The sequence below is a fragment of the Emys orbicularis genome, chromosome 3 (assembly GCF_028017835.1).
Source record: "Emys orbicularis isolate rEmyOrb1 chromosome 3, rEmyOrb1.hap1, whole genome shotgun sequence".
NCBI lineage: Eukaryota > Metazoa > Chordata > Testudines > Emydidae > Emys > Emys orbicularis.
In genome coordinates this window covers 15,477,997-15,505,481 of record NC_088685.1, presented here as the reverse complement: position 1 = coordinate 15,505,481, position 27,485 = coordinate 15,477,997, and the positions used below count along the sequence as shown (strand labels likewise).

The 27,485-nt window shown below is 42.0% G+C and overlaps 1 protein-coding gene across 1 annotated transcript in view; it reads right to left on the bottom strand.

The window, feature by feature from the left end:
• Positions 1-3,462: 3,462 nt before the first annotated feature.
• LOC135875724 (cysteine-rich venom protein Cau1-like) overlaps positions 3,463-27,485 on the bottom strand; it is a 109,574-nt gene continuing 85,551 nt past the window's right edge. The window contains exons 3-6 of the mRNA XM_065400705.1: positions 10,835-10,980; positions 9,230-9,327; positions 5,927-6,015; positions 3,463-3,590 (exon numbers count right to left, since the gene is read on the bottom strand). Coding sequence (XP_065256777.1) covers positions 3,463-3,590; positions 5,927-6,015; positions 9,230-9,327; positions 10,835-10,980 — 461 coding nt within the window. The remainder of the gene's footprint in view (positions 3,591-5,926; positions 6,016-9,229; positions 9,328-10,834; positions 10,981-27,485) is intronic.

The window sequence follows — 27,485 nt, the reverse complement described above, 5'->3', positions numbered from 1 at the left end:
TTATGTATCCAAAACCAAACAGGGAAGCAGAACTCAAAGTACTATCTCAAGCGAAACTACAGCCCTGGATCCTACATTGGCACTAATACTCCTAACAGGGCCATTACCTGCTAAGTGGCTATACTTTGGCAGGAAAGGGGGCAAGGGTGAAAAATCTACATTTTAGCAAAGAAAGAGCATGGAGTTTCTGTCCACGCAGACTGCCTGTTGCCATGCTCCCAGCTGGAAATGATTCTCAAAGAGGGGACAAGACTATAAAAAGAAGGGACAGACACCGAATGGACCCGTCCACTCTCTCTCTCTTTGTCTCCATCTATTCCCTGCACCAGAAAGAACAAAGGAAGCAGCACGGAACTGGGGAAGGGGTCGCAGCCTAAGAAGTTTGGTCAGTAGGATTACTGAAAACCTATGGTGAGAGAAACTTTGCTTTGAATTGAACATAGCTTGTTACGTTAGACACCAGTTGCGGTTTATCTTTTTTCTTGTAACCATTTCTGACTTTTATGCCTCATTACTTGTACTCACTTAAAATCTCTCTTTGTCGTTAATAAATTTGTTCTATTATTTTATCTAATCCAGTGTGTTTGAATTGAAGTGCCTGGGAAACGCCATTTGGAGTGACAAGGTATGTGCATATCGTTTCTATTAATAAAATGATGGACTTTATATAAGCTTGTATTGTGTAGGAGAGGGCTGAACAGTACAGGGCATCCATTTCTGGAGGAAAATATAAGACTGGGAGTGTGGTGGGGTCACACTGCTGTATAAACAAGGCTGGTAAGAGCCAAGTGTGGCTGGCTGGCTGCAGCACACACACACACATAGCTGGGAGTGACTTGCATGCTGGAGGCTGTTTGTGAGCAGTCCAGACTAGAGGCTAAGCCTTGTAAAGGGCAAAGCCTTGTAAAGGGCATCCCAGGTTAAAGGGCAGCTACTCATTCGTCTGGATTGTACCCGAGGTATGTCACAATGCTCTTGAAGTGTGTCTATTGTTTCTGTGGAATCTGCTGGTTGAATCAGACTTCTTTCATTCTGTTCTGAAGGGGAATTCATTTCTGTAACCACTCTTCCGGCTTCAGCACCCACAATTACATTGCCAGTTTTGGGGGGCAACCAAGCTGAAATTCTATCCCACTGATACCTTCTGAGATGGTCTTTATGGATACATTTGGGGTTTAGCCCTGGGACCCAACTATATCCTAGACACCACTTTTATTTGGGCCAGTGCAGAAGAGGGTCCTTCCCAAGGTTTACTTAGCTTAGGACCTCTACTCTTCCTTCTCCTAGGAATGTAGAACCATACCAGGTCTCTCCCCTCCTCCCCCTCCGAATGACCTTATGTCATAGAGCCTTTTCATTTTATTGGAGGCTATCCTCAAAGATGTAAGGTTTTGTGTTTTTTTTTCAATTTTGGATTATAGGGTTTTCAATATAGTCCAAATGGTCCAAATTCCTTTGTTCCTCTTCAGGAACTCAATGCAAGAGATTTGCTGGGGTCCTTAGTTCATGCCCAAATGTGAGGAGTGTTGGGATACCCTTTGTGCCCTCATTGATCGCTGCTCTATAAACCATCAAAAGAAATGGAAGCCTTCAGGTTATCACAGAGAATCTGTAAATGCATCAGTTCTTGTTCAAAGGCTTTAGCACGCACCAGGATATCATTTAGGTAAAACAAACAGGATGAGGAAGACCCTCCATACATTACCCTCTCCATCAGCCTTTCAAATGTGGATGGTGCGTTGTACAAGCCAAAGCATCATTTTAAATTACCACAGGCGTTGTCCTCTTGTGCAAGCAATTTTCCTCTGTCCTTTGGATCCATTTCCACTTGCCAGTACCCATTTTTTAGATCCAGTGTGGAAAACAAGAAGAACCTGCTATAGCATCCAGGGTATCATCTATTCATGGTAATTGATAATAATCCTTTAAAGTAACTTCATGTACTTTTCTATAGTCCACAGAGAATCAGCTGCTGCTGCCATTTATTTTTTCTTAACCAGAGCTATGAGTGAGACCCAATAACTGGATGAAGGCTCAGTTATGTCTTCCTGATACATTTCCTTAAGGGCCTGTAAATGCCTCTTCCCTTTTTGTACTAGTAAATGGTGAGCTGTCTATTTAATGGGCTGATTTCCACCAGTATCAGTCTTGTGCACGGCCTATATCTTTGTTAGGTTGGGAGAACAACTCCTGATTCCTAACCAGAAAGTGTCTTAGACTATTCTGCTGTCCCTATGTTAGTGTAGAGCACTGCTCTGGAACAGGTCCAATAGAAGCTCTGGGAGCTCACCTTACCCTCTACTCCTTTGCAATTTTCCTCAATATCTGTATTCCCTAGAGACACTGGTTCACATTTTGCAACTTGGTTCCCTTTTTTTCCTAATTGGTGGTTGTCAGAAACGTGCAGCGGATGAACAGGGATGCATTTCTCATTCAGATCTACAACCCTATGAGCATCGTCAAGGCTGCAGGGAAATTCTTCACACCTCAAGACTGCATGAGAGGGCTGAGGAATCCATGCAAGGGGCCAAACTATACAGAGTGGAAAACCTTGCCTCCCCTGACTGCCCGATACATCTGAGACACCTCAAGCTTAGGCTCACGGCATTTCCCTTGTGCTTCGGGCTCTCCTACTGATTTTTCTCCAACCAGATCAACATGTTCCACCTTTTCATTTTTTGAACTAACCAGCTACAAAATTTTTTGGGCCTCAGTTCAGCCAGGCAATTAATCACATGCCTAACTTTAAGTACATGAGCAGACACTCTGAAGTCAATGGGACAACTCAGATGCTTTAAATTAGTATATCCTGATGAATCAGTGTGTTTGTGGAATTAATAGGAATTATTTGCTTTCAATGAAATCTCTGACTGTTTTTTCTCTGGGTCATTTGCTTTTGTCAACAATAGTATTTCTCGTGTGAAAATGTAACAAAGTGCTTTGTGAGCTTGCTATGTATCCAGGTATTTGTAACCGTTTGCTTTGCCAGGTAGAGCGGAAAGTAGGGATTATGCTCCAATGAAGATAATCAAACAGATAATTAAGGTGTTTATTTTGCAGGAATATGACAAAGAGAAAGGTCACACCAAAAAATCAAGTTATTAAGTAAGTGAAATTAATATACTTAAGTGTCAGGTTTCTTTCTTCTATGGGCTTCAAGCCATGCTTGTTTTTCTTGCATACAAACTAAAAAGTACATTTTCAAATAAGCTTTGCCCATTTTAAAAGAAAGTTCCTTCAATCAGCTCCTTCAGTAAGGAGTTCTACAGGCAGATTGAGAAGACCAGATGCCCCTAGTTAATAATTAAGTGAGACTTAATAGAACATGAAACTTACACAGGAGGAGGATCACAGCATACAATGCAGAATACATTGTTAGAATCTTTATCTAGAATTATTTCTAGTTTGGAAATATGTGATTTTATTTATTTTCATTTTACTGCAGAGGCTAACTTTAAGTTATTACTGTATTTCAGTGGTGCACTGACAGGAACCGGCACAATATTTTAGGACAAACGGGTATTTACAGGTAAATTGCTTTTTTATTTGACCACAGTTGGAGTATGTATCTTCATACTTGCCAGGATTGGCTGAAAGAAATGGGAGCACATGGTTAATGCGGTTTATTTTGCTATGACTGTTACCCATTTGTTTTGTTTAAGTCTCTAAGAACTCGCTTGTCTGCCAAGATAAACAGCCATTCTGAGATGCAGAGCGGCTGCATCGTGTTTTATAGGAGACACCCCAGAGCCAGCGCTAGGCAGAAGCAGACTAAGCAATTGCTTAGGGCCCCAAGCAGTTCAAGGGCCCCTCCTACTAGCTTTTTATTCTAAGAACGTGCCTGTTTTAGTATTGGGGTGGCAGGAAATATTCCTGCTTAGGGCCCCCAATGGCTAGCACTGGCTCTGGGGGAGACACTGTGCTCTCTCAGGGAGACTTCACTTTTGTTCTTTTGTGTTGTTGTTTACTGTAATCTACCATGAACGTCATTCAGGCTGAAAATTTCTATTTGCTCTTTGCAGTACTGATATAGCCCCTTTCATCAGATCTCAAAGTGCTTTACAATGCACAGCAGATCTCGGAGACTAAAGCAATCCTAGCTTGTGATTTTTTTTCCCTTTCAAATATATTCGCATTCAGATGAAAGTCGCCCCTGTGTGGAGAGCCAGCACAAAGGCCTAGGCACCATTGATGGGATTCACCGGAATTTTTGTGTTGCACAAGCTTTTGGCTGGTCTCCTGTACAGGGGTGAATTTTACCCTTATTAAACATGTTTTCTCACTTCCATTTTTTCTCCCCAATTAAAGGGTCACAGAAGCTTAACTATCCACAGAGTGTGAGCCAAATCCTGAGCCCCTTACACAGTTTATACTCCTGCCTTAGTTCAGCAAAACCAACATAAACCAAGGGAGTGAAAGCTGTGTACCAAATTATACCCTTGAGACAGGCATGGTATGTACTCCCCATAGGCAGGGCCGGCTCCAGGCACCAGCCCAGCAAGCAGGTGCTTGGGGCGGCCAAGGGGAAGGGGCGGCACGTCGGGCTGTTCGGTGGCAATTCGGCGGCAGGTCCCTCTCGAAGGGAAGCACCTGCCGCCGAATTCCCGCTGAAGAAAAATGCGGCGCGGTGGAGCTGCCGCCGGAGTGCCGCCGATCGCAATTGCGTTCGCGGCTTTTTTTTTTCTTTCTTCTGCTGCTTGGGGCGGCAATAACCCTGGAGCCGGTTCTGCCCATAGGCATGACTCTCCTCCTCAGTGCAGATGGGAGATTCAGCTGACTTTGCAGCACCCCCTTTCTGAACACTGTGGAGTCCTGTTCACAGACCCAGGGGTCCATGCCAAGGGAGGGCAGGGCTGACAAGTGTCATGCACTGGGAACGACACTCATGCATGCAGTGGTCCTCTCAGGCATTTCCACATCCCTGAAGAAAACTCATGCATCCCGCAGGGCTACGAAGAGAATGGAGTTGTTCTTATATTGCTCCTTCCCCCCATCAGCAACTGCAGTGGGACCAGAAGCCAGAAGGGAGGGTCTCAATACTCCCTCCCCCTGCTGGTGCATTGGCTGTGTGAGGGGATTGTGGGCGGAAGCAGCTGCCTACAGAAATGACTGACTGCCTGGCATGGGGGTGAGAGGAGGAAGGGAGATGGCTGCAGGGCAGGTGGGGGGCAGGTAGGAGGAGACAGGAATTGAAAGGAGCAGGCTGGATAGAGGGATGTGGGCAGAATGGTGGTAATGGGAAACGGGCAGAAAGAGTTTTGACCAACAACCCTCTCCCCACCAGGGCCCTGACTTTTCTTCCTTTCCTCTTCCCTCAAGCTGCCTTAGACTCTTACAAGTGCTGACGATTCTGTGTGGCTAAGGGATCGTCGCTAACCATGAACCTGCTCCTCTCCCACTGAAATCAGCGTAGGTTTTGCCATTAACTTGAATAAGAGCACAGTCAGGCCACAGGATGTTTTTGGTTTAGCTCTGTGGCAACCCTTTACATTCCCCCAGGCATAATTTATTACTAAATGTAACATTAGAAAAACCAACTGCATAGAAGGAATCTACGCTACAGTTATTGCAATACCATTGCTTAGGTGCACTGCCTACTAATGACATGAACTATGGGTCTGTGACACAGAGGGACTGGATGGGAGGGAGAATAACTTCATTCATATTACATAGCAGCTGCTTTTGAGTGACAGCGACACTACAGAAAAAGTAAGAATCCTGTAGATAAAAGAGGAATAGCTGTCTGCCAGAACTGGAACACCTGCTGTAATGCCCTGAACCAGAGAATGTGGTGTCTATATGTATCATTGCTCATTACAAACAGAGGCGTCAAACCCCCATGCTCTACTTGGACTGGATTAGGGAATTCAGCACGTCATGAGACACACCAAAAATATGTAGGTGGTACAATAATATATTAACTTACTGCACAGTCCATTGTCACAAGCATCAGGACAGTCGCCGCATGGGTCTCCTTTTTTGTAAGGTGTCGTAGCTGATCTTACTACATTTCCCCTAAAATTTTAAAATGACATAAAATGTCTGACAAACCTCATTTTTCATTCATACTTCAAAGTTCAATCCAGAGTACATACAAAAGAGGCTGGTTCTGCAGCCATTAGTCAAGTTAGGTGAGTACAATTGTGCATGTACATTTGCATCACCTGCCTGATGCATGCAAATCAGTTATATGTATGTAGGCATAACTAGTTAGTGTTTTGTATGAGCATACTGCATTGGCATGTACAAATGTATTCCTGCAATTGCAAGCATCTAACTTAAAATCTGGGCTGTAGCGTTTTGACCAGAGCTGGTCAAATTTTCTGACGGTAGTTTTCTGTTGGAAAATGCTGTTTCACTGACATTTAAACATTGTGGAAACGGAAACATATCAAGTTTAACAAAATTTTCAATGGAAAATCATTGAACTGAATCATTTCAATAAGGTAAAAGATTTCATTTTGACTTTATCATTTCAAATCATATAATAAATATAATATAATGTACATCTCTACCCCGATATAACGCTGTCCTCAGGAGCCAAAAAATGTTACCGGGTTATAGGTGAAACCGCGTTATATCGAACTTGCTTTGATCTGCCGGAGTGCGCAGCCCCGCCCCCCCCGGAGCACTGCTTTACCACATTATATCTGAATTAGTGTTATATCGGGTCACTCTATATCGGGGTAGAGGTGTATTCCATGAATGTCACTGTGTGTCATTCTGAAACCTAATGTGTCTGTTGAGTCAGGGTGAAGTGATGGAAACAGCTAGAAGCATGATTAAGAGCTCATTTGTTCACAGTATCACCAGGTTGAGACATCACTGGGTTTAACAGTCTATTGCAGTCCAATTTTTAAGTTCTTAGTAATTTTGAGTTTACAAATTACACCCATGAGGTGTATAGATACAGTAAGGCATGTATCTATGTCATGCACAGAGTCCTAGACCATTGTGATATCAGAGGCAACTCAACCAATCACCAGTCTTTACTCCACAGAGAATTTGCATGATTATATGAGGAAAACTCCACAGATGGTGGATTATTTGGCCCAGCTGTCACACCCATGTGCTCAGCTGACACCCACACAAATCAACACAAATCTTCTAGCACAACCCACCTTCTCACACAAATCAACACAACCACCCACACAAGTACACAACCAGTAGACACAATAACCCCGAACACAGATAGCCCCTCACTGCAGCACACACCTCTCACTCGCCACCCACACAAATCCTCAAAACATTTCCAGCACAACACAATCCACACACAAATCAACACATCCGCTTACACAACACTAACAGCACACACAATAATCCCACATAACACCTTGAAGTTTAGAATGTCGGTGGAGTCAGTGTGCAGTGATGGAAATATCACCAGTAGTTCAATCATCACTGGGATTCACAGTCTGTTACCATCCAATTTTTAAATTCTCCACAATTTTCGGCTTTTTACATACATGACTTTCCAAATTAGAGCTGTGTGCCAGCACAGGCTTTCAGCTGCTAATATTATATAATATATGTCAAAAATGAGAAGGATGAAATTAAACATTTCAACCTTAGGAACATGAAATCTTTGGGAATATTTTGTTCCACAGAAAAATCTGAGATTTTGACTGTTTGTCCTAATTCAGGCTAAAATTCAAAATCTCTGAATTTTCCACACAACAGAAATTCTCTTTTTCGGACAGCTCCAGTTCTGACATCTTCACTGGGTACATTTTATCCGAAAGTCAGTTCCTTATGAATTATTATTACGTGTGCAACAACTACTTTACAGACATAAAATGAGACACGTATATCCCCCCAAAGAATTTGCAATTGCAACCTTTGTGTTGGATTCAGTTGCAGGATGAGGGCCTTACCTGAGAACACAGACAGGGGACGAGCGGGGAGGATATAAAATAGAGTAGAAACAAAGTGAATAAAGTGAATTTTTGTATGAGACCCGTTTCATTATTTTTTTCCTTTCCATTTTCTCTAGCCAGGTGTCCTTGATTTGCCCATTCCCGTTAAAACGTTCCCATCTTCCTCAGTTCCTGTCTCTCTTGCCAATTTGTTCTCTCTCTACATCATAGATAAGGCCCTACCAAATTCATGGCCATGAAAAACGCATCACGGTCTGCGAAATCTGGTCTCCCCCCATGAAATCTGGTCTCACCTCCCCCCCCACCCTGTGAAACTGGTCTTTTTTGTGCTTTTACCCTATCTATACAGATTTAACAGGGGAGACCAGTATTTCTCAAATTGGGGTTCCTGACCCAAAAGGGACTTGCAGGGGAGTCACAAAGCTATTTTATGGGGGTCGCGGTAATGCCACCTTTACTTTTGCGCTGCCTTCAGAGCTGGGCGGCCGGAGAGCGGAAGCTGGTAGCTGGGCACCGGCTCTGAAGGCAGCGCCACACCAGCAGCACCGCAGAAGTGAGGGTGGCAAGGGTGGTACCACGCCATCCCATCCTTACTTCTGCGCTGCTGCCTTCAGAGCAGGGCGGTCAGAGAGTGGTGGCTGCTGCCTGAGGGCCCAGTTCTACAGGCAGCAGCACAGAAGTAAGTATGGTATTGTATGGTATTGCCACTCTTAGTTCTGTGCTGATGCTGGCGGCGGCTCTGCCTTCAGAGCTGGGCTCCTGGCCAGCAGCCTCTGCTCTCCAGCTGCCCAGCTCTGAAGGAAGCGCTGCTACCAGCAGCAGCACAGAAATAAGGATAGCAGTACCGCGACCTGCCTACACTAACCTGGCAATCCCCTGCACTGTTGCCTTTTGGGTCAAGACCCCTAAAATTACAACACTGTGAAATTTCAGATTTAAATAGCTGAAATCATGAAATTTACAATTTTTAAAATCCTATGACCATGAAATTGACCAAAATGGACTGTGAGTTTGGTAGGGCCATAATACTATATACTGGGCTTAGTCTGAGAGGGTTACATACCATGAGGGTCTTAATTTACTGATGCGGAAAAGTTATGGAATTCAAAGATAATCTTCATGGTATTCTGCTGGGGGGTTTCATAGTGAAGGATTTAATTTTGGTGTAAGTATCCCTGAACATTTTTTCAAGAGATTCACATATCTGACCCTTACCACACTTCATCCATTCATAATCACACATGGTAATTATCATACATGCTGCTATTTAGCTGAAGTCTTGCTGAATTATTTCAGAAATGAAATGACAAAAGGGATTCATAAAATGACTAAAATCCACAGTGAATACGTACGCAGGGTAGTAATGGCAAACATAATAGTGCTTGTACAGAGCTGAGTATGGACAGAAAGCAAATGAACATCCAATCTCATAAGACTTATACCAAACCATCTGTAAATAGGAAAATAAACACATTAGATAATGTTATCTATTCTTGTAAAGAGTAACAATAATAATATCTACATTTAACAGTGATATTTAACTTTGCCACTGAGATTTTTGCACAGAATCATTGTACCATGTAGTAGTAATATTAAGGCTCTCTAAGAAGGATGCCATGATGGGTATCATTATCTCTAGTTGAACCTGAGGCAGAGACAGGTGAAACACTTTGCCTACAATCACATGGTGAATCCATGGCAGAGTCCCTCAGCTAGCAATTCCTTGCTTTCACTACTAGACAGCATCACTGTGATGTAACTGAGTGTAATTCTCAGACAGCAGGAAATAGGGCAGAATTTTGTAAAATATGTAGATTTCATAGGTCAGTTCCTTAGCTGCTATAAATCAAAGTAGCACCCTGGGCCTCACTGGTGCTCCCCTGATTTACATCAGCTGAGAATCTGCCCCTTGATGTCCCCGTTTTGTCAATATACTATAATTGTGATGCAGTGAGGGCTTCTAAAAGTAAGTATGTTTGACTAGTGTGTCGGTGATTTCCCTAGAAAGAGGGTCATTAATGCAAACAGAAGCACATTTCAAATTAGTTTTATTCAGTATTTAAAGAAGTTGTGTTCTCTGCTGTTTAGACTGGGGGCTAGACATATACTGGATGTTCAAATCTGGGCTGAGTCCTTTATGTTACAAAGACATAACAAATCTCCTTGTGTCTGTAATGTAAGCAGGACCGCACTGCAATACAGATGCTGAATCTAAGTGAAGATCCTCAGATAGTTAGATGACATTAGAGGTGAGATTCTAGGAAAGATAGTGTTGCTACTGGCTCCCACTCCTTCACAGATCAAACCTTCAGCAGCGTCCTACCCCTCATATAAATTCTGATTCCTCCAGAAGTCCAAGAGGATGGTTCATTTTGAAAGGGGAAGCACTGGAGAAAATCTTCAGTTGATATGATTGATGAGACACTACCCTGAATCTTTGTCTGTCAAATAAGGACCAGTTGGGATCCACTGCCTGGGCCTTATCTGCTATAAAAGGATTATGAAGGGGTGCCTTCTTGCTTAAATATAGTGGACTAAATATTATGGCTCAAGGAGTGATGTTGGATAGTCCCTGGTGAAAAAAATAATGTACCTCATGTCAAAGGCTGCATCTGTTTCCTTCTTAAATTATGAATTTAGTGATGATCCAAATTAAACACATTTTCCAAATCACCTCAGTACGGCGTCTAAAGTTGTGTCACCAATTTTGTGCATGCAAACTTTTAAGCGTCTAATTTTGATCAAGAAAATTAGTCTTATGCCCCAAAACCTGGATTCGCATTAGAAAATCAGTTAGTTAGATATGCAACTATGCCATGTTCTCATGTGAACACTTGCATGCATAAGACTTCTGGCACAAGTTTAGAGGACTCTTTAGCAAATGTGGCATGTTATGCTATAGTCACTACCCATACCTGAGTATAGTGTCCAGTCACTGCATTTGATGTTGTCCATACCTGAGTATAGTGTCCAGTCACTGCATTTGATGTTGTTGGTCCAACACCGAATGTGAAGGAATCTCTCTCATCAAACCAACCTTGGAGTGCAGATGACCATGATTTGGGAACACTTGAATAATAGAGATTTTCACCACAGGTGATATCTAAATAATGGAAAGAGAGTCCACCAATTATATAATGAAGAGTTTCTGGGAATATTGTAACACCTTCATCATTGAGGAGAAAAAACAACCTAGAAGAAAGAATGACTGCTTTGAAATTGCATCAGCCCCCCAAAATGCCCTCATGAACAATGCTCTGTGCATACTTGCACATTTAACATAAGTGCACACTAAACTCCTTGGGTCTCATCCTCATTTACCCCTTTACACTGCGAGAATGGCATAAAACAGGCCTTAGTGTAAACGAGAATCACACCCTTTAAGTTTAGATGTGAACCTGGTTAAATTATTGTTAAAGTTTTCAACATGAACCAGTTTAAACAATGATATTTTCCCAACTCCTCACAGCTAATTGAGGCTTCCCAAATCTGCAAGACCCAGGTCCACTCTGGCCAACCTCCTGGTCTTTGCAAGAGGGATCTGTCTATACACCTATATGGCATCCATCACCATAATATCTGATTCCCACCTTTCCCAGTTGTGGAGAGCCAAACTGCTCCTGCTGGTAGCCTCTCCTTTATATGGACTGGCCATTACAGTGGGACACAGACTCACTTTCTTCGTGTAGATTACTATAGCACTGATATCATTCTACACCACTACAGTCTCCCCAGTTCTGGGAACTAGCTTATGACTGTCCCTTGTGTGCTATTGGGCAAGAGCTCCCTTTACTCTCTCTCTCCTCGCTCACATATGAGGCAACATCATGTAGTCCAGACTGCTTAATGATACATTGCTTGCCAAAAGTCATATTTTACTTACTTCCAACTTTTCTTCTGGATAGAAGATTTTGTGAAAGATGCAATAAGTGTTATACAAAAAAAAAAAAATCAACCCCTATCACTAAAAGTTGTTAAAACCTGTTAGGAGAATGTATGACAAATGCAGTGCTAGAGTCACTGGCTTGGGTTATATAGCACCTTGCACAAATCTGGAAACAGGTGGGCTATATATACAATATCCCTTCACATAAATATATTGCTAATTTCTTCCTAAGGAATCAGAAGAGACAGCCCATCCTATCTGCCTACAAGTCGATAAGGTACAAAGCAATGATTTTAATGTAAAAAGAATCATGATGGCAAAATCTTTTGGCTGTTTATTACAGAATGTTACACTGACAATGTCATTATATACCTAAGCTATCGCTGAAATGTCATTGCTGGAATTGTTTTTAACCAAAATAATACCGATTTTAGTCACTCAATTCAGTGCCTGAATATTAGAAATAGGGTTGGTCAGAATTTTTAACAAAAATCTTGAAAAATGCCCCATTTTTCAATAATGCAAATTTTTCCCAAAACATTTATTTTATTTTCCATTTTTTAAATATTTTCATTAGCGACTTTAAACAATGGAATGCAGCCTGCTAGCTGCTGTGCAAGATGTTTCTCCCACACCCACCCACACCAGATTTGGATTCTTTTTGCAAAATGTAGAAGGTTTGTTTGGGACTCAGTTTTCATTTTAGGAGACTATAAATTTTCAGCTTTGAATGATGGCATTTAGTCACATGGTAGAATGTTTTTCAAAATCCCACAATTTCATGTTTGAAAATTTCCAAATTTCAAAAATGATTTTTTTCTTCCTTTAAAAAAAAGGGAAGGGGGTGTCAGAAAACAGAACTTTTTTATACAATTACAAAAAATGTGGAATCAAAGTACTTCCACTGAAATGTTTCTCTTTTTCAACCAGCTCTAATTATAAATCTCACTAATCTGAATGCAGTTTTGTATATACGCAGCTTTGGTTGAGTGGGAAACCCAAGAATGCACTCTTTGTAAATACCAGGCCAGAAAATATGTGGACTGACAAATTTGAAATGGGCATATATCCTGTGATTGCAGAATTTATGTTCATGAAAATTAAGGAATATTTGTGTTTTTAAATAATGGATCTAAAAGGAAACAAGATGGCTCTCACTGAATTATCATCAACAAACTTACAACTCTTCATGTAATGGACTCTCCCAATGATTCCCTTAATTATATAGATGCTAACAGTACACATTTATTGATGTACAGTCATAGGGTCCAAGTCTGTGAATGGGCAGTCAGTAGAGCAGCCGCCATTTACATTAGCGCAGAATTTGGTCCTGAGTCTACTCAAACTTTAGAAACAATAAACTATGAAAGTATTTATCAAATAACAATTCCATCTAAAATTGTGATTTAAGTCTCAGAACGGGATGGTTGAGTGTTTTGAATTATGTGTGGAGAGGCTTGAACAGGCCAGACAATATCTTTGGCTGGGTAGAGGTCTGCTACTCAGACCCCGACATCAAAATGGTTATTATGTTCATTCCCCTCCTTCATTCTTGTTTCATAAAGGTGTGACCTGTGCCCCATAAACTATTTGTACCTTGTGAGAGATCTTTGGGGCAGGATCCCCATGACAATAAAACTTGTAATAGCCAAGGAGATTATCAATTGTTCTTTACTTTTTCAGAGATGATTCTGCTAACTGCACTTGTGTGTCTGGCCACTGGGCTACAGCAGTCTGTTGGACAGGTATGAGCCTTAAACTTTATGTCCCTCCAAATGCTTTGGTTCTTGCTTAGAAGCCCACAGATAAAACTGATACTTGACCACCAGCACCATTAATTATAACCCCTCCTTTTTTCCTGCTGATATTGGAAGAATCTCTGTTCTATGTCTGCACCAAGCACAAATTTCTTGCTGTTGTCGTTCTTACCAGCAGCTGGTCTCAGCAATTTCTACCTTTGTCCTAAAATACTTCTTCCTAAGCATCCATTTGACTGATTGGACAAGGAACTTATATTCTACCATCACCATACTATCTGAGCACTTCACAATCCTTAACATAGTAATTCCTGAGGTAGGAAAGTGTTATCATCACTACTTGGCTGATGGAGAACAGAGAGGCTATGTGACTTACCCAGACAGAAAGTCTGTAGTATACCAAGGAATTGAACCCACAGCTCCTAAATGGAAGGGCAGCACCCTTATCACTAGACTATCTTTACTCTCTGTAGGACACCAATGCACCATAAAGATAAATGATAATTCCAATGTTCATTGTTCCCTAAATAATGTGTTTAGTGGTGATAAGAGTGAAGGAGGAATATTTTTGGTACATAAATATATAGGGCATCATCTAAAGCTCAGTGAAGTCAAAGGCTTGTTCTACACTGGGGAGGTATCGATCTAAGTTACGCAACTTCATCTACGTGAATAATGTAGCTGAAGTCGACGTACTTAGACCTACTCACCGCGGTGTCTTCACTGTGGTGAGTCGACTGCTGCCACTCCCCCGTCGACTCTGCCTGTGCCTCTTGGGGCGGTGGAATACAGGAGTCGACAGGAGTGTGCTCGGGGGTCGATTTATCGCGTCTAGACTAGACGCAATAAATCAATCCCCGCTGGATCGATCGCTGCCCACCGATCCGGCGGGTAGTGTAGACCAGTGGTTCTCAAACTAGGGCTGCTGCTTGTTCAGGGAAAGCTCCTGGTGGGCTGGGCTGGTTTGTTTACCTGCCGTGTCCACAGGTTTGGCCGATCGCGGCTCCCACTGGCCACGGTTCACTGTTCCAGGCCAATGGGGGCTGCGGGAAGCGGCACGGGCCAAGGGATGTGCTGGCCGCCGCTTCCCGCAGCCCCCATTGGCCTGGAGCGGCAAATGACCAGTGGGAGCCGCGGATCAGCTGAAACTGTGGATGGGGCAGGTAAACAAACCGGCCCGGCCCACCAGGGGCTTTCCCTGAACAAGCGGCGGCCCTAGTTTGAGAACCACTGGTGTAGACATACCCAAAGGGAGTCTCCACTGACTTCATTAGACTTTGCAACAGGCCCAACGAAATAACCATTTCATGGCATTCAGTGTTCCTAAGGCACAATTATCCTCTCTATTAGGATATAACTAAAGCATAGATCCTGCCCTCCTATTTTTAGCTTTTATCATAGGTGGGGTGAAGTTTAGGCAAAAAAAAAAAAGATTAAAAAAAGCGTTGAAAACAAAACTGTAAGTAACTGTGTGTATTTTATTTAGATCATGGGTCCATTGTAAAAAGCAAACCATAAATTGTTGCCATTTAATAGTTGTGTCCTAATTTATTTATTTGTAATCAGGAAAATGTTTCTATTATTACTTTTTTTTTGTTTTCAGGGCTTTCTTCAAGCTAAATGTTTGCCTGAATGTCCCACAGGGGTATTTTTAAACAAAATCCAAAGCCAGAATGACAGCTACATTATTGCTTTGTATCATCTGGGAAACCTACGTTGCATTTAACCAAACAGATCAGCCCATACTTCTTGAGGCACAATAGAAAAAATCAGTTTATGATTACTAAATCATGTTCATGATTTTGCAAAAAATCAGTCGTATAGAATGAGTGTTTTAATTAAGTCCAGAGGAGAGCAACAAAAATGATAAAAGACATTGAATACCTAACCTATGAGGCATATTTAGTCTTTAGAGAAGACTGAGAGGGGGGGACCTGATAGTCTTCAAATATGTTAAGGGTTGTTATAAAGAAGATGGTGAGCAATAGTTCTCCATGTCCACTGAATGCAGAACAAGAAGTAATTGGTTTAATCTGCTGCAATTAAGGGAGATATAGGTTATTAGGAAGATATTAGGAAAAAATTCTAACTAAGAATAGTTAAGTAGTAGAATAACTTTCCAAGGGAGATTGTGTAATCCCCATCATTGGAGATTTTTAAGAGCAAGTTGGACAAACACCTGTCACTTGTTCCTGCCTCAGTACAAGGGCTAGACTAGATGACTTCAAGGTCCCTTCCAGCTCTACATTTCTATGAGTCTAAGGCCTGGTCTACACTGCTGCTTAGGTCAATGTAAGTTACATCGCTCAGGGGGGTGAAAAAATCACCACACCTGAGCGATGTAGCTTACATCGAACTACTGAGGTGTCTACACCATGCTATGTTGATGGGAGACACTCTCCCGCTGACTTAGCTTCTGCCTCTCGGGGTGGTGGAGTAGTGAAGTCAATGGGAGAGCGCTCTGCCATCGACTTATCGTGTCTTCACCAGACCCGCTAAATCAATGTCACTGCATCAATCGCAGCGGTGCCGATTTAGCAGGCCAGTGAAGACAAGCCCTAAATCTTATGGCTGGGATTTTTAAAGATGTTATGTCCCCAGCTCCTACTGAATTTCAGTAACAATATTGCATTACAAATTGTCAGGTTAAACACCTTAGATGTTTTAGATAACAAGTTTCCTTGCATGTGGCATTAATATAGAACTCTTAAACCTGAAAGATTTTTGTGTAAAATTTAACTCCTGTCCCTGAGTGCTATTTGCTTTACTTAGGCTAAGGACAGACTACAGTTTAGGTCAGTATAAGTTATATCGCTCAGGGGTGTGAATAAGCCAACGTAAGTTACGCCTACCTAAGCACCAGTGTGGACAGCGGTATGTCGGTGGGAGATCTTCTCCTGCTGACGTAGTTACCACCGCTCATGTCACCGTAAGAACTCTCTCCCATCAGCTTAGAGCTTCTGCACTATCAGGGCTACAGCAGCACAGTTCTGTAGTGTAGCCGTAGCCTTAGTAATTAATTCAGCGCCCAACCCTGAAACCGGATCCACATAAGTGCTGCCTGCAGGCCAAGCATTGGGGCCTCAGTTAGTAAAATTACACTAGACTAGTCAGTTTTATTTGTAGTCATTTTTAAATTCATTTTCAGGGGCTAATGCTGTAGTATAATGCTGCACTATTTCTGTTCACCCTTTTAAAAATATAAATAAATATTCCCATGCAAATTATTTTCTTCCCATTTCTTCCTAGAAATCTTTCTATTATCTTATATTTTTGTTTTTACAAAAGCTTATATTTACAAAACCTTAAATTGTGGGCCAGTTTTTTTTGAAAGAGAACCGTACAAATCACACTTGTAAAATCTGCATGATTGGGACCATTTCAGACACTGGCACACATTTTATTTTATGAACAAGTACATGGTACGTTATTTCATTTTAGGATCCAGCTCCAGTATATGCTGCTTTGTCTACTGACTTGCCAGAAGTGCAAATAGAGATCACTGACAAGCACAATGCGCTCAGGAGATTGGTAAATCCAACAGCTAGAAACATGCTGAAGATGGTAAGATTGTATATAAGAACCTCTTAGTGTTACGATTCTAGCAGTGGTTTTCAAAGATCTCCATAATGGGACCCACCAAGAACTCACTCCTGGTTTGCTAGACGCTAGCTGGGACCTCCATTAACCATTCAACACATTTGGTTGTGATTTCCGGACTCCTACTTGTAACCCAGTTCGGAGCTACCACATTCAGAACGAGAATCCATGTGTCAGCGATTGAGAAGCGGCTCTTTGCTGCCATAGTACAAATAGTTGAGCTGGCTGGAAATTTTGTGACAGAACATTTTTCTCTTGTAAAATGCTGACTCATCCAAAATGAAACATTTCATGGAAATGTGTCGGGTTTGATTAATTTTTTGAGGGAGTACCGCCAGGTACTCCAGGGCTTCCAGGGTCTACAGCTCCAGAGCAATTCACTACACAGATTGCCCCAGGATTGGAGACCCCAGGAATTCTAGGATCCCTGATACAGAGCCGGGAGCTCTGACGCCAGTAGGTACTCTCAGAAACTAAGTACCAACACCGCAGCAGGGAGCCTGGAAATCCTGGGGGCCCTCAGGGCTCCCTGCCATGGAGCTGGTAGCCTGGAAGACCTGTGAGCCCCAGTTCCTAGGCTCACAGCTTAGCTGTAACTCATAGACCTTCTAAGCTTCCAGCTCCCTGTCAGCCCTGATGCTGATGGGGAGCGGGTGACTAGAAGTGCTGGGAGCCTTGGCTGAGCCCATTTTGGAGATTGGTCTCTGAGGTGGAAGTTAATTTTGAAATTTTCCAAAGGAAATGTTTCAGTTATTTCTAAATCAGTCTCCTTCACTTCCCTTCCACGGGGAAATTTTGAAATTTCTACTTCTCACTTCAAAACAATTTTTTTCAAAATTTTGCAATTTCCCAAGGAATGGAAATTTGGACTTTTAACCAAGTAGCTGAAAACATTATCTAATGTATCTAGGTGGGGAGACCACATAGGTTTCCAGGGGAATGGAAGGAGAGGACAATAAGAAAAGAGAGTAGATGGGAGAGGAGCTGTGAAAAGTGAATGCTAGAATTATTGATGGCCATTGAACAGGATGCTGTGAGTATGAAAACAGACTTTCATTTGGTTCTATACAAAAGCATCTTACTTATTCAGTTAGTTGCACATTCCATGATTCTCTGTATTCCATTCAAGTATAATGTCCAGGACAATGAATCTATTCGATTGCAATATGTTTTGCACCCTTAACTTTTGTAATACCGAAGAACCAGATTGTTTTAAAGTACTTGTGAAAACTAAAACAATGAGAGCATTACAATGGAAACTGAAGTACTCTGGCCACAAAAAAAGTGCATCATTTAAGCAATGTACCTATTCTGTTGGTCATTATGGCTCCATCCTGGAGAACCACCCTGAGGGGTGAGAAGCTCTGTCTTCATGCAAATTCATTTAGTTTGTTTAATTAGGTTCCCAATCATGGTGATAATGGTGAAAATTTGTGCCAACATTAGTGGTGCTCTTTGTGGAGTGGACATTTATTCAATAGGTACTGAGTTGAGACCAACGACCCATTTAGCATAGATCAACAAAGAGACACATCAACATCCTCCCAAGGCATCCTCACCACCAATATATTGACAAGCCTAGTTCTAAATTCTAAGAACACTGCCAATTATGTTTTTAAATTATACTCAAGTTTCATAATCAAGCCAGCCTGGATCAACTCAGAAAGGCTCCCATACACTCCGAAGGGAGGGACACACCTAAATATCCATCATGTGTAAAGTCTTTTAAATAGACAAATATAAAGGATTAAGAACAGATTTGCCTGTATTTCTTTCAGAACGAGGAAAAAAAATAGAGGCTTATGCTCTTATTTGCAATCAAATTCCATTATGTGCAGCTGACAAGAGGTCTACAAAGAAGACCGATAGAATCCCTGATCCTGGGGCCAGTTCTGTGCTGGCCCTATGCTGGCCTTGGGGTGCTTTGAAGTACACCAGCTGGCTATAGGACCCAGGAGCTGGGGTTCGTAAGGCTTAAGCAGCATGCAGTTCCACTGATTTCAGTGGGAGCTGAGATAATTCAGGATCTTTCAGGAAATACTTAGCTCGCTGCAGGATGAGGTTCTAAAGGACTGAGTGTCAACGCCTGTTCTCAGAACACACACCGGGACATTTTCTGTGCTCTCCCTCCAAGAGGTCCAGCCAAGTAGAAGTCATTTTCTCCTGCCCCTTATGAGCTGTTACAGCCACCTATATGCTGTCTGAATGGTGAATAGGGGCTGGAGTGTGAGGGCAAATTCAGTCCCTCAGCATGACAGCAGAAGAGTTTTTAAACCATTTTCTATAAGAATTCAATATATATTTTTACCAGTATTGGGCAGGAGTCTTTGGTTCAATTTGCACCAGTCAGGTAGTGCAAAGTGTTTTGCTCTTTTGTTATCCCCTTTTAACTCCTGCGCCTATGAGACCCTTCAGTTAAGGTGAGAGAAGAGATCATACAAATCTCTGAGGCTATGTTTTCACTGCAAAAAGGTGTGTTTTTTACATCAAGATAGCCAGCTAGTGGAGATGAGACACAGGGCAGTTTTTATCTCAATGTAACTCGCTGAGGTAAAGCCTAAATAGTGGGTGTAGGGTTGACCTCAACTCGCTATGATGAGGTAAAAATGACCTGGGCCTTGTCCCACTAGGGTTTTACATAGACAGGAGCTATTTTGATGTAAAAACAAATAATTTCTTTTTTTCTTTTTTTCTAGTGAAGAAAAAACCTAAGGCTCCCAATAGCTTTTCCAGCAAATTGCTGAAGATCAGACTTTCACATTCCTGATATTTCTGAAAGTAAAAAAAAAAAAAAAACAGAAATCCCTTTCCCCTTCTTTTTAGGTTGGTCGGAAAAACAAAAACAAACCCCAAATAAACCCACACCTTCCATGCCATCTTCAGATTCTTTGCAAGTCACCTTTAAAAATGGGTGTCAGAGTCTATCAGTGGTGGGGACCTCATTAACCAGAATAGAAATCAGGGGACAGAAATATTTGGACAGGAGAAAGCAGGGTTTATACCAGCCAGGAAAGAAATACAGGAGCATAGTTCAGGCTACAGATAAATTAGACTCCCCAATATTTCACATAAAATATTTTGTAAAGTAACCAGGATCGGTGAATATGTATAAATGTCAATTAAAGGCAACCACAATGTGAAATTAGAGAGGCATTCTCAGGGATACAAGCCAATGTCATCTTACTTGCAGTCCAAGGATAGGTTTCCTTTCCACATACAAATATTTTTGGACAGAATGGTACAAAATTTAGCCGATATTCTAGTGACAAACACGGCCTTCAGCTCCCAATTTGAACAGATCATCTCAACCTGGAATTGCAAAATGATGCCATGGATAAACAATCCCACCTATCTTACAACAAATTGGTTTCTAGAAACTGCCAAATCACAAACTGTAATGGAACTCCTTCAAAAAATATATATCCTTCAGATACTGTTTAGAAACCAGGGCGAGCTCAGCACGTACAGGGAAGGCGTCTCAATTCTGCCAGACATGAAGAAGAGCTCTGTGTGGCTCAGAAGCTTGTCTCTTTCACCAACAGAAGTTGGTCCAATAAAAGTTATGACCTCACCCACCTTCTTTTTCAAGAAGAAATAAAATAAACAGCACATTTTTGATTGGATTATCTGATCACTGGAATAGTGTAAAAAATAGATGTAAAAAATAGTTTCTTACAAGTGGTGGAGACTGCTAGTGGTTAGAGAAGGAAACTGGTAGGAATCCTTTGCCCTATTCCAAGGGCTTTACCTGTGATTCACTCTAGCTCAAGTCAATTTGGTCAAAGTTCGGTGATTAAATTCGTAGGCAGATTGTCATTGGTGCCATTTAGTTAAGTCCTCAATGTGAATGGCCTAGCTTTAGACATCCACATTTGAAAATGTTGACCTTAATCTCACTGTTTCTCATCTTACAAATGTGTCACATGGGCAAATAATACGTATCCTGAGAAGCTTCAGTAATTAATGTCTGTAGAGTGATTAAAGATACTCAGATGAAAACCTCTGTAGAAAAGCAAAATATCAATAAATAAGTGAAAGCCACAAAGCAATCCCTAGACCTTACATAGAGGGGGAATTTCAATATGACTCCAGTAATGTAAGTCAGATGGGGATATTTTTACCTAATACAAATTCAGGGCAGAAACTTTAGCTCCCTAGCCAGCCAAAACTTGCAATAACCCGTATTGGGAAGACATACTGTACCTTATGGGGAGACAAAGTCAACAGAAAAGACTTCCGGGGATAGATTGAAAAGGCAAGGCGATCCCAGCAATGAAAAGTCCAATGATGTGAAGGGTCCAACGACTGAACTGAAAAGCACTTTATACTTGAGTGTACACTATTTAATACAACGAGGTCACTGTTCATGTTCTTGCATGGCTGGCGTTGGCTTAAGTTTGTGTATTTTGTGCTTACCTGAACTATGTCGGCTGATTAAGATAAACAAAAAGAGAATCATAGAATCATAGAATATCAGGGTTGGAAGGGACCTCAGGAGGTCATCTAGTCCAACCCCCTGCTCAAACCAAGACCAATTCCCAACTAAATCATCCCAGCCAGGGCTTTGTCAAGCTGGGCCTTAAAAACCTCCAAGGAAGGAGATTCCACCACCTCCCTAGGTAAAGCATTCCAGTGCTTCACCACCCTCCTAGTGAAATAGTGTTTCCTAATATCCAACCTAGACCTCCCCCACTGCAACTTGAGACCATTGCTCCTTGTTCTGTCATCTGCCACCACTGAGAACAGCCGAGCTCCATCCTCTTTGGACCCCCCCCCCCCTCAGGTAGTTGAAAGCAGCTATCAAATCCCCACTCATTCTTCTCTTCTGGAGACTAAACAATCCCAGTTCCCTCAGCCTCTCCTCATAAGTCATGTGCTCCAGACCCCTAATCATTTTTGTTGCCCTCCGCTGGACTCTTTCCAATATTTCCACATCCTTCTTGTAGTGTGGGGCCCCAAACTGGACACAGTACTCAAGATGAGGCATCACCAATGTCGCATAAAGGGGAACGATCATGTCCCTCGATCTGCTGGCAATGCCCCTACTTATACAGCCCAAAATGCCATTAGCCTTCTTGGCAACAAGAGCACACTGTTGACTCATATTCAGCTTCTCGTCCACTGTGACCCCTAGGTCCTATTCTGCAGAACTGCTACCTAGCCATTCGGTCCCTAGTCTGTAGCAGTGCATAGGATTCTTCTGTCCTAAGTGCAGGACTCTGCACTTGTCCTTGTTGAACCTCATCAGGTTTCTTTTGGCCCAATCCTCCAATTTGTCTAGGTCCCTCTGTATCTGATCCCTACCCTCCAGCATATCTACCACGCCTCCCAGTTTAGTGTCATCTGCAAATTTGCTGAGAGTGCAGTCCACACCATCCTCCAGATCATTAATAAAGATATTAAACAAAACCGGCCCCAGGACCGACCCTTGGGGCACTCCGCTTGAAACCGGCTGCCAACTAGACAGGGAGCCATTGATCACTACCCGTTGAGCCCGACGATCTAGACAGATTTCTATCCACCTTACAGTCCATTCATTCAGCCCATACTTCTTTAACTTGGCGGCAAGTATACTGTGGGAGACCGTATCAAAAGCTTTGCTAAAGTCAAGGAATAACACATCCACTGCTTTCCCCTCATCCACAGAGCCAGTTATGTCCTCATAGAAGGCAATTAGGTTAGTCAGGCATGACTTGCCCTTGGTGAATCCAAGCTGACGGTTCCTGATCACTTTCCTCTCCTCTAAGTGTTTCATAATTGATTCCTTGAGGACCTGCTCCATGATTTTTCCAAGGACTGAGGTGAGGCTGACTGGCTTGTAGTTCCCCGGATCCTCCTCCTTCCCTTTTTAAAAGATGGGCACTACATTAGCCTTTTTCCAGTCATCAGGACCTCCCCCGATCGCCATGAGTTTTCAAAGATGATGGCCAATGGCTCCGCAATCACATCTGCCAACTCCTTTAGCACCCTCGGATGCAGCGCATCCAGCCCCATGGATTTGTGCTCATCCAGTTTTTCTAAATAGTCCTGAATCACTTCTTTCTCCACGGAGGGCTGGTCACCTCCTCCCCATACTGTGCTGCCCAGTCCAGCAGTCTGGGAGCTGACCTTATTTGTGAAGACAGAGGCAAAAAAAGCATTGAGTACATTAGCTTTTTCCACATCCTCTGTCACTAGGTTGCCTCCCTCATTCAGTAAGGGGCCCACACTTTCCTTGACTTTCTTCTTGTTGCTAACATACCTGAAGAAACCCTTCTTGTTACTCTTAACATCTCTTACTAGCTGCAACTCCAAGTGCAATTTGGCCTTCCTGATTTCACTCCTGTATGCCTGAGCGATATTTTTATACTCCTCCCTGGTCATTTGTCCAATCTTCCACTTCTTGTAAGCTTCTTTTTTGCATTTAAGGTCAGCAAGGATTTCACTGTTAAGCCAAGCTGGTCGCCTGCCATATTTACTATTCTTTCTACACGTCGGGATGGTTTGTTCCTGCAACCATAATAAGGATTCTTTAAAATACAGCCAGCTCTCCTGGACCCCTTTGCCCTTCATGTTATTCTCCCAGGGGATCCTGCCCATCTGTTCCCTGAGGGAGTCAAAATCTGCTTTTCTGAAGTCCAGGGTCCGTATTCTGCTGCTCTCCTTTCTTCCTTGTGTCAGGATCCTGAACTCGACCAGAGAAGCGATGCGTAGAACATCCTGACAAACCTGACCACGGCTATGGATCCACAGTGTTTGGAAATACCCAGAGACACCATCAAGAGCCAGTCCCAGAGAGAGCACAATATTTCACTCTGAAGTTGCATCTCATAACATTTATTTCCCTCTTTGGTCTATCAGAGGCTCGATTTGTTGACCTTGACGCTAGGGCAAATTACAAGGCTCTCGTTTTTGCAGAGTGGGATGAGGTTTCGTTTGAGGCCACTTGTTGATATGAGTTTGTACTTACATTACTTGTCCTTTATCTGTATCGGGCAAGTGAATATATGGTTGTTGGGAGTTTGGGCAGCAACAACAATTAGTAACAGCAAGTTTTTAGGGCTGTTACTTTAATTTTGTTACAGCTGCTCAGGATCAAAATGGCCTATCTTATAAATGAAAATAACAGGTAAAAACAGAGACTCTTATAAGCATCCCTCAATGTTCAGAAAATAATTAAGTGAAATTATTACACGTATAGCATTTTGCGGTGCTCTATACTACCCTGTGAAAACTCCATAGAGTGATTTACATGAGACGTACTGTAAACATTACATCACATCTATAGAATCCAAGGCCAGAAGGGACCATTGTCCTCCTGTAGTCTGACTGCCTGTACACAGGTCATAAAACTTCCCCAAAATAATTCCTAGAGCATATCTGTTAGAAGAACATCCAAGCCTGATTTATAAATGGTCAGTGATAGAGAACCCACCATGCCTCATGGTAAGTTGTTTCAATGGTTTATTACTCTCACCCTTAAACATTTATGCCTTATTTCTACAACACTAGAAGTATGCCAGCAGGAACCCAGTTGTCCCCTACTCTGCACCCCATGTCCTTATTTACAGCTGGGCAAATTGAGTGCAATATGTTACCATTTTGATGTGATATTGCAGTGATCCTTCCCTGTCTTCTCCACCCAGTTTCTGTCAGTTGGAGGTTTAGGGTTGCCCTGATCATGGGGTTGTGTCCTTGACCATCCTGGCAGATAGCCACTGATGAACCTATCCTCCATGAACTTATCTAGTTCTTTTTTGAACCCTGTTATATCTTCGGCCATCACAACATCCCATGGCAATGAGTTCCACAGATTGACTGTGATGTGTGAAAAAGTACTTCCCATTGTTTGTATTAAACCTGCTGCTTATTAATTTCTTTGGGTGATTCCTGGTTTCTGAATTGTGGGAAAGGACAAATAACACTTCTCTATTCACTTTTTCCACACCATTCATGATTGTATAGACTTCTATTATATCTCCCCTTAGTTGTCTCTTTTCTCAGATGAACAGCCCTAATCTTTCTAGTTTCTTCTTGTATGGAGCCATTCCATGTCTTTGATCATCTTTGTTGCTCTTCTTTGCTCCTTTTCCAGTTCCACTATATCTTTCATTGAGATCCATCTATCAGAACTGGACAATTCAAGGTGTGAGCTCACTATGGATTTATATAGTGGCAATATGATATTTTCTGTTTTATTTTCTATCCCTTTCCTAATAGTTCCTAATATTCTGTTAGCTTTTTTTGACTATTGCTGCACATTGAGCTGAAGTTTTTAGAGAACTTGTCATGTTAACTGCACAAGCTCTATCTTCAGTGATAACAGCTAATTTAGAACCCATATATGTGTAATTGGGAATCTTTTTTTGCCAGTATGCATTACATTGCACTTATCAATGCTGAAGTTCATCACCACTTTATTGTCTATTCACCCAGTTTTCTGAGATCCTTTTGTAACTCTTCGCAAGGAGCTTTGGACTTGATTATCTTGAATGATTTTGTATCATCTGCAAACTTTGCCACTTCATTGTGCACTCCTTTTTTCTTGATCGTTACTATGTTGACCTGCACAGACCCCAGGACAGTTCCTTGGGGGAACCTGCTGTTTACCTCTCTTCATTGTGGAAACCTACTCTTTGTTTCTATATATGTGAAATTGAGGAACTATTAACTATGGTTTGTAACCTGTCCTTTAAATCAGCTTCTGTACCCAATGACTGGAAGATAACTAATGTAACACCAATATTTAAAAAGGGCTCTAGAGGTGATCCCGGCAATTACAGACCGGTAAGTCTAATGTCAGTACCGGGAAATTAGTTGAAACAATAGTAAAGAATAAAATTATTAGACACATAGAAGAACATAAATTGTTGGGCAAAAGTCAACATGGTTTCTGTAAAGGGAAATCATGTCTTACTAATCTATTAGAGTTCTTTGAAGGGGTCAACAAACATATTGACAAGGAGGGTCCAGTGGACATAGTGTACTTAGATTTCCAGAAAGCCTTTGACAAGGTCCCTCACCGAAGGCTCTTACGTAAATTAAGTTGTCATGGGATAAGAGGGAATATCCTTTCATGGATTGAGAACTGGTTAAAAGACAGGGAACAAAGGGTAAGAATAAATGGTACATTTTCAGAATGGAGAGGGGTAACTAGTGATGTTCCCCAAGGGTCAGTCCTAGGACCAATCCTATTCAACTCATTCATAAATGATCTGGAGAAAGGGGTAAAGAGTGAAGTGGCAAAGTTTGCAGATGATACTAAATTGCTCAAGATAGTTAAGACCAAAGCAGACTGTGAAGAACTTCAAAAAGATCTCACAAAACTAAGTGACTGGGCAACAAAATGGCAAATGAAATGTAATGTGGATAAATGTAAAGTAATGCACATTGGAAAAAATAACCCCAACTATACATATATGATGGGGCCTAATTTAGCTACAACTAATCAGGAAAGAGATCTTGGAGTCATCATGGATAGTTCTCGGAAGACGTTCACGCAGTGTGCAGTGGCAGTCAAAAAAGCAAACAGGATGTTAGGAATCATTAAAAAAGGGATAGAGAATAAGACGGAGAATATCTTATTGCCCTTATATAAATCCATGGTATGCCCACATCTTGAATATTGCATACAGATGTGGTCTCCTCATCTCATAAAAAATATACTGGCATTAGAAAAGGTTCAGAAAAGGGCAACTAAAATGATTAGGGATTTGGAATGAGTCCCATATGAGGAGAGATTAAAGAGGCTAGGATTTTTCAGCTTGGAAAAGAGGAGACTAAGGGGGGATATGATAGAGGTATATAAAAGGGGCCACCAAATGAAATGAATGGGAAGCAGGTTTAAAACAAATAAAAGGAAGTTCTTCTTCACACAGCGCACAGTCAACCTGTGGAACCCCTTGCCTGAGGAGGCTGTGAAGGCTAGGACTATAACAGGGTTTAAAAGAGAATTAGATAAATTAATGGAGGTTAAGTCTATTAATGGCTATTAGCCAGGATGGGTAAGCCTCTGTTTGTCAGAGGGTGGAGATGGATGGCAGGAGAGAGATCACTTGATCATTACCTGTTAGGTTCAGTCCCTCTGGGACACCTGGCATTGGTCACTGTCGGTAGACAGGATACCGGGCTGGATGGACCTTTGGTCTGACCCAGTATGGCCATTCTTATGTTTTTATGTAATGAAGTGGTTCAGGACTATTTAGAAAAGATAAACGAGCACAAGTCCATGGGGCCAGATGCACTGCATCCAAGGGTGCTAAAGGAGTTGGTTGATGTGATTGCGGAGCCATTGGCCATTATCTTTGAAAACTTATGGTGATCGGGGGAGGTCCCGGATGACTGGAAAAAGGCTAATGTAGTGCCCATCTTTAAAAAAGGGAAGAA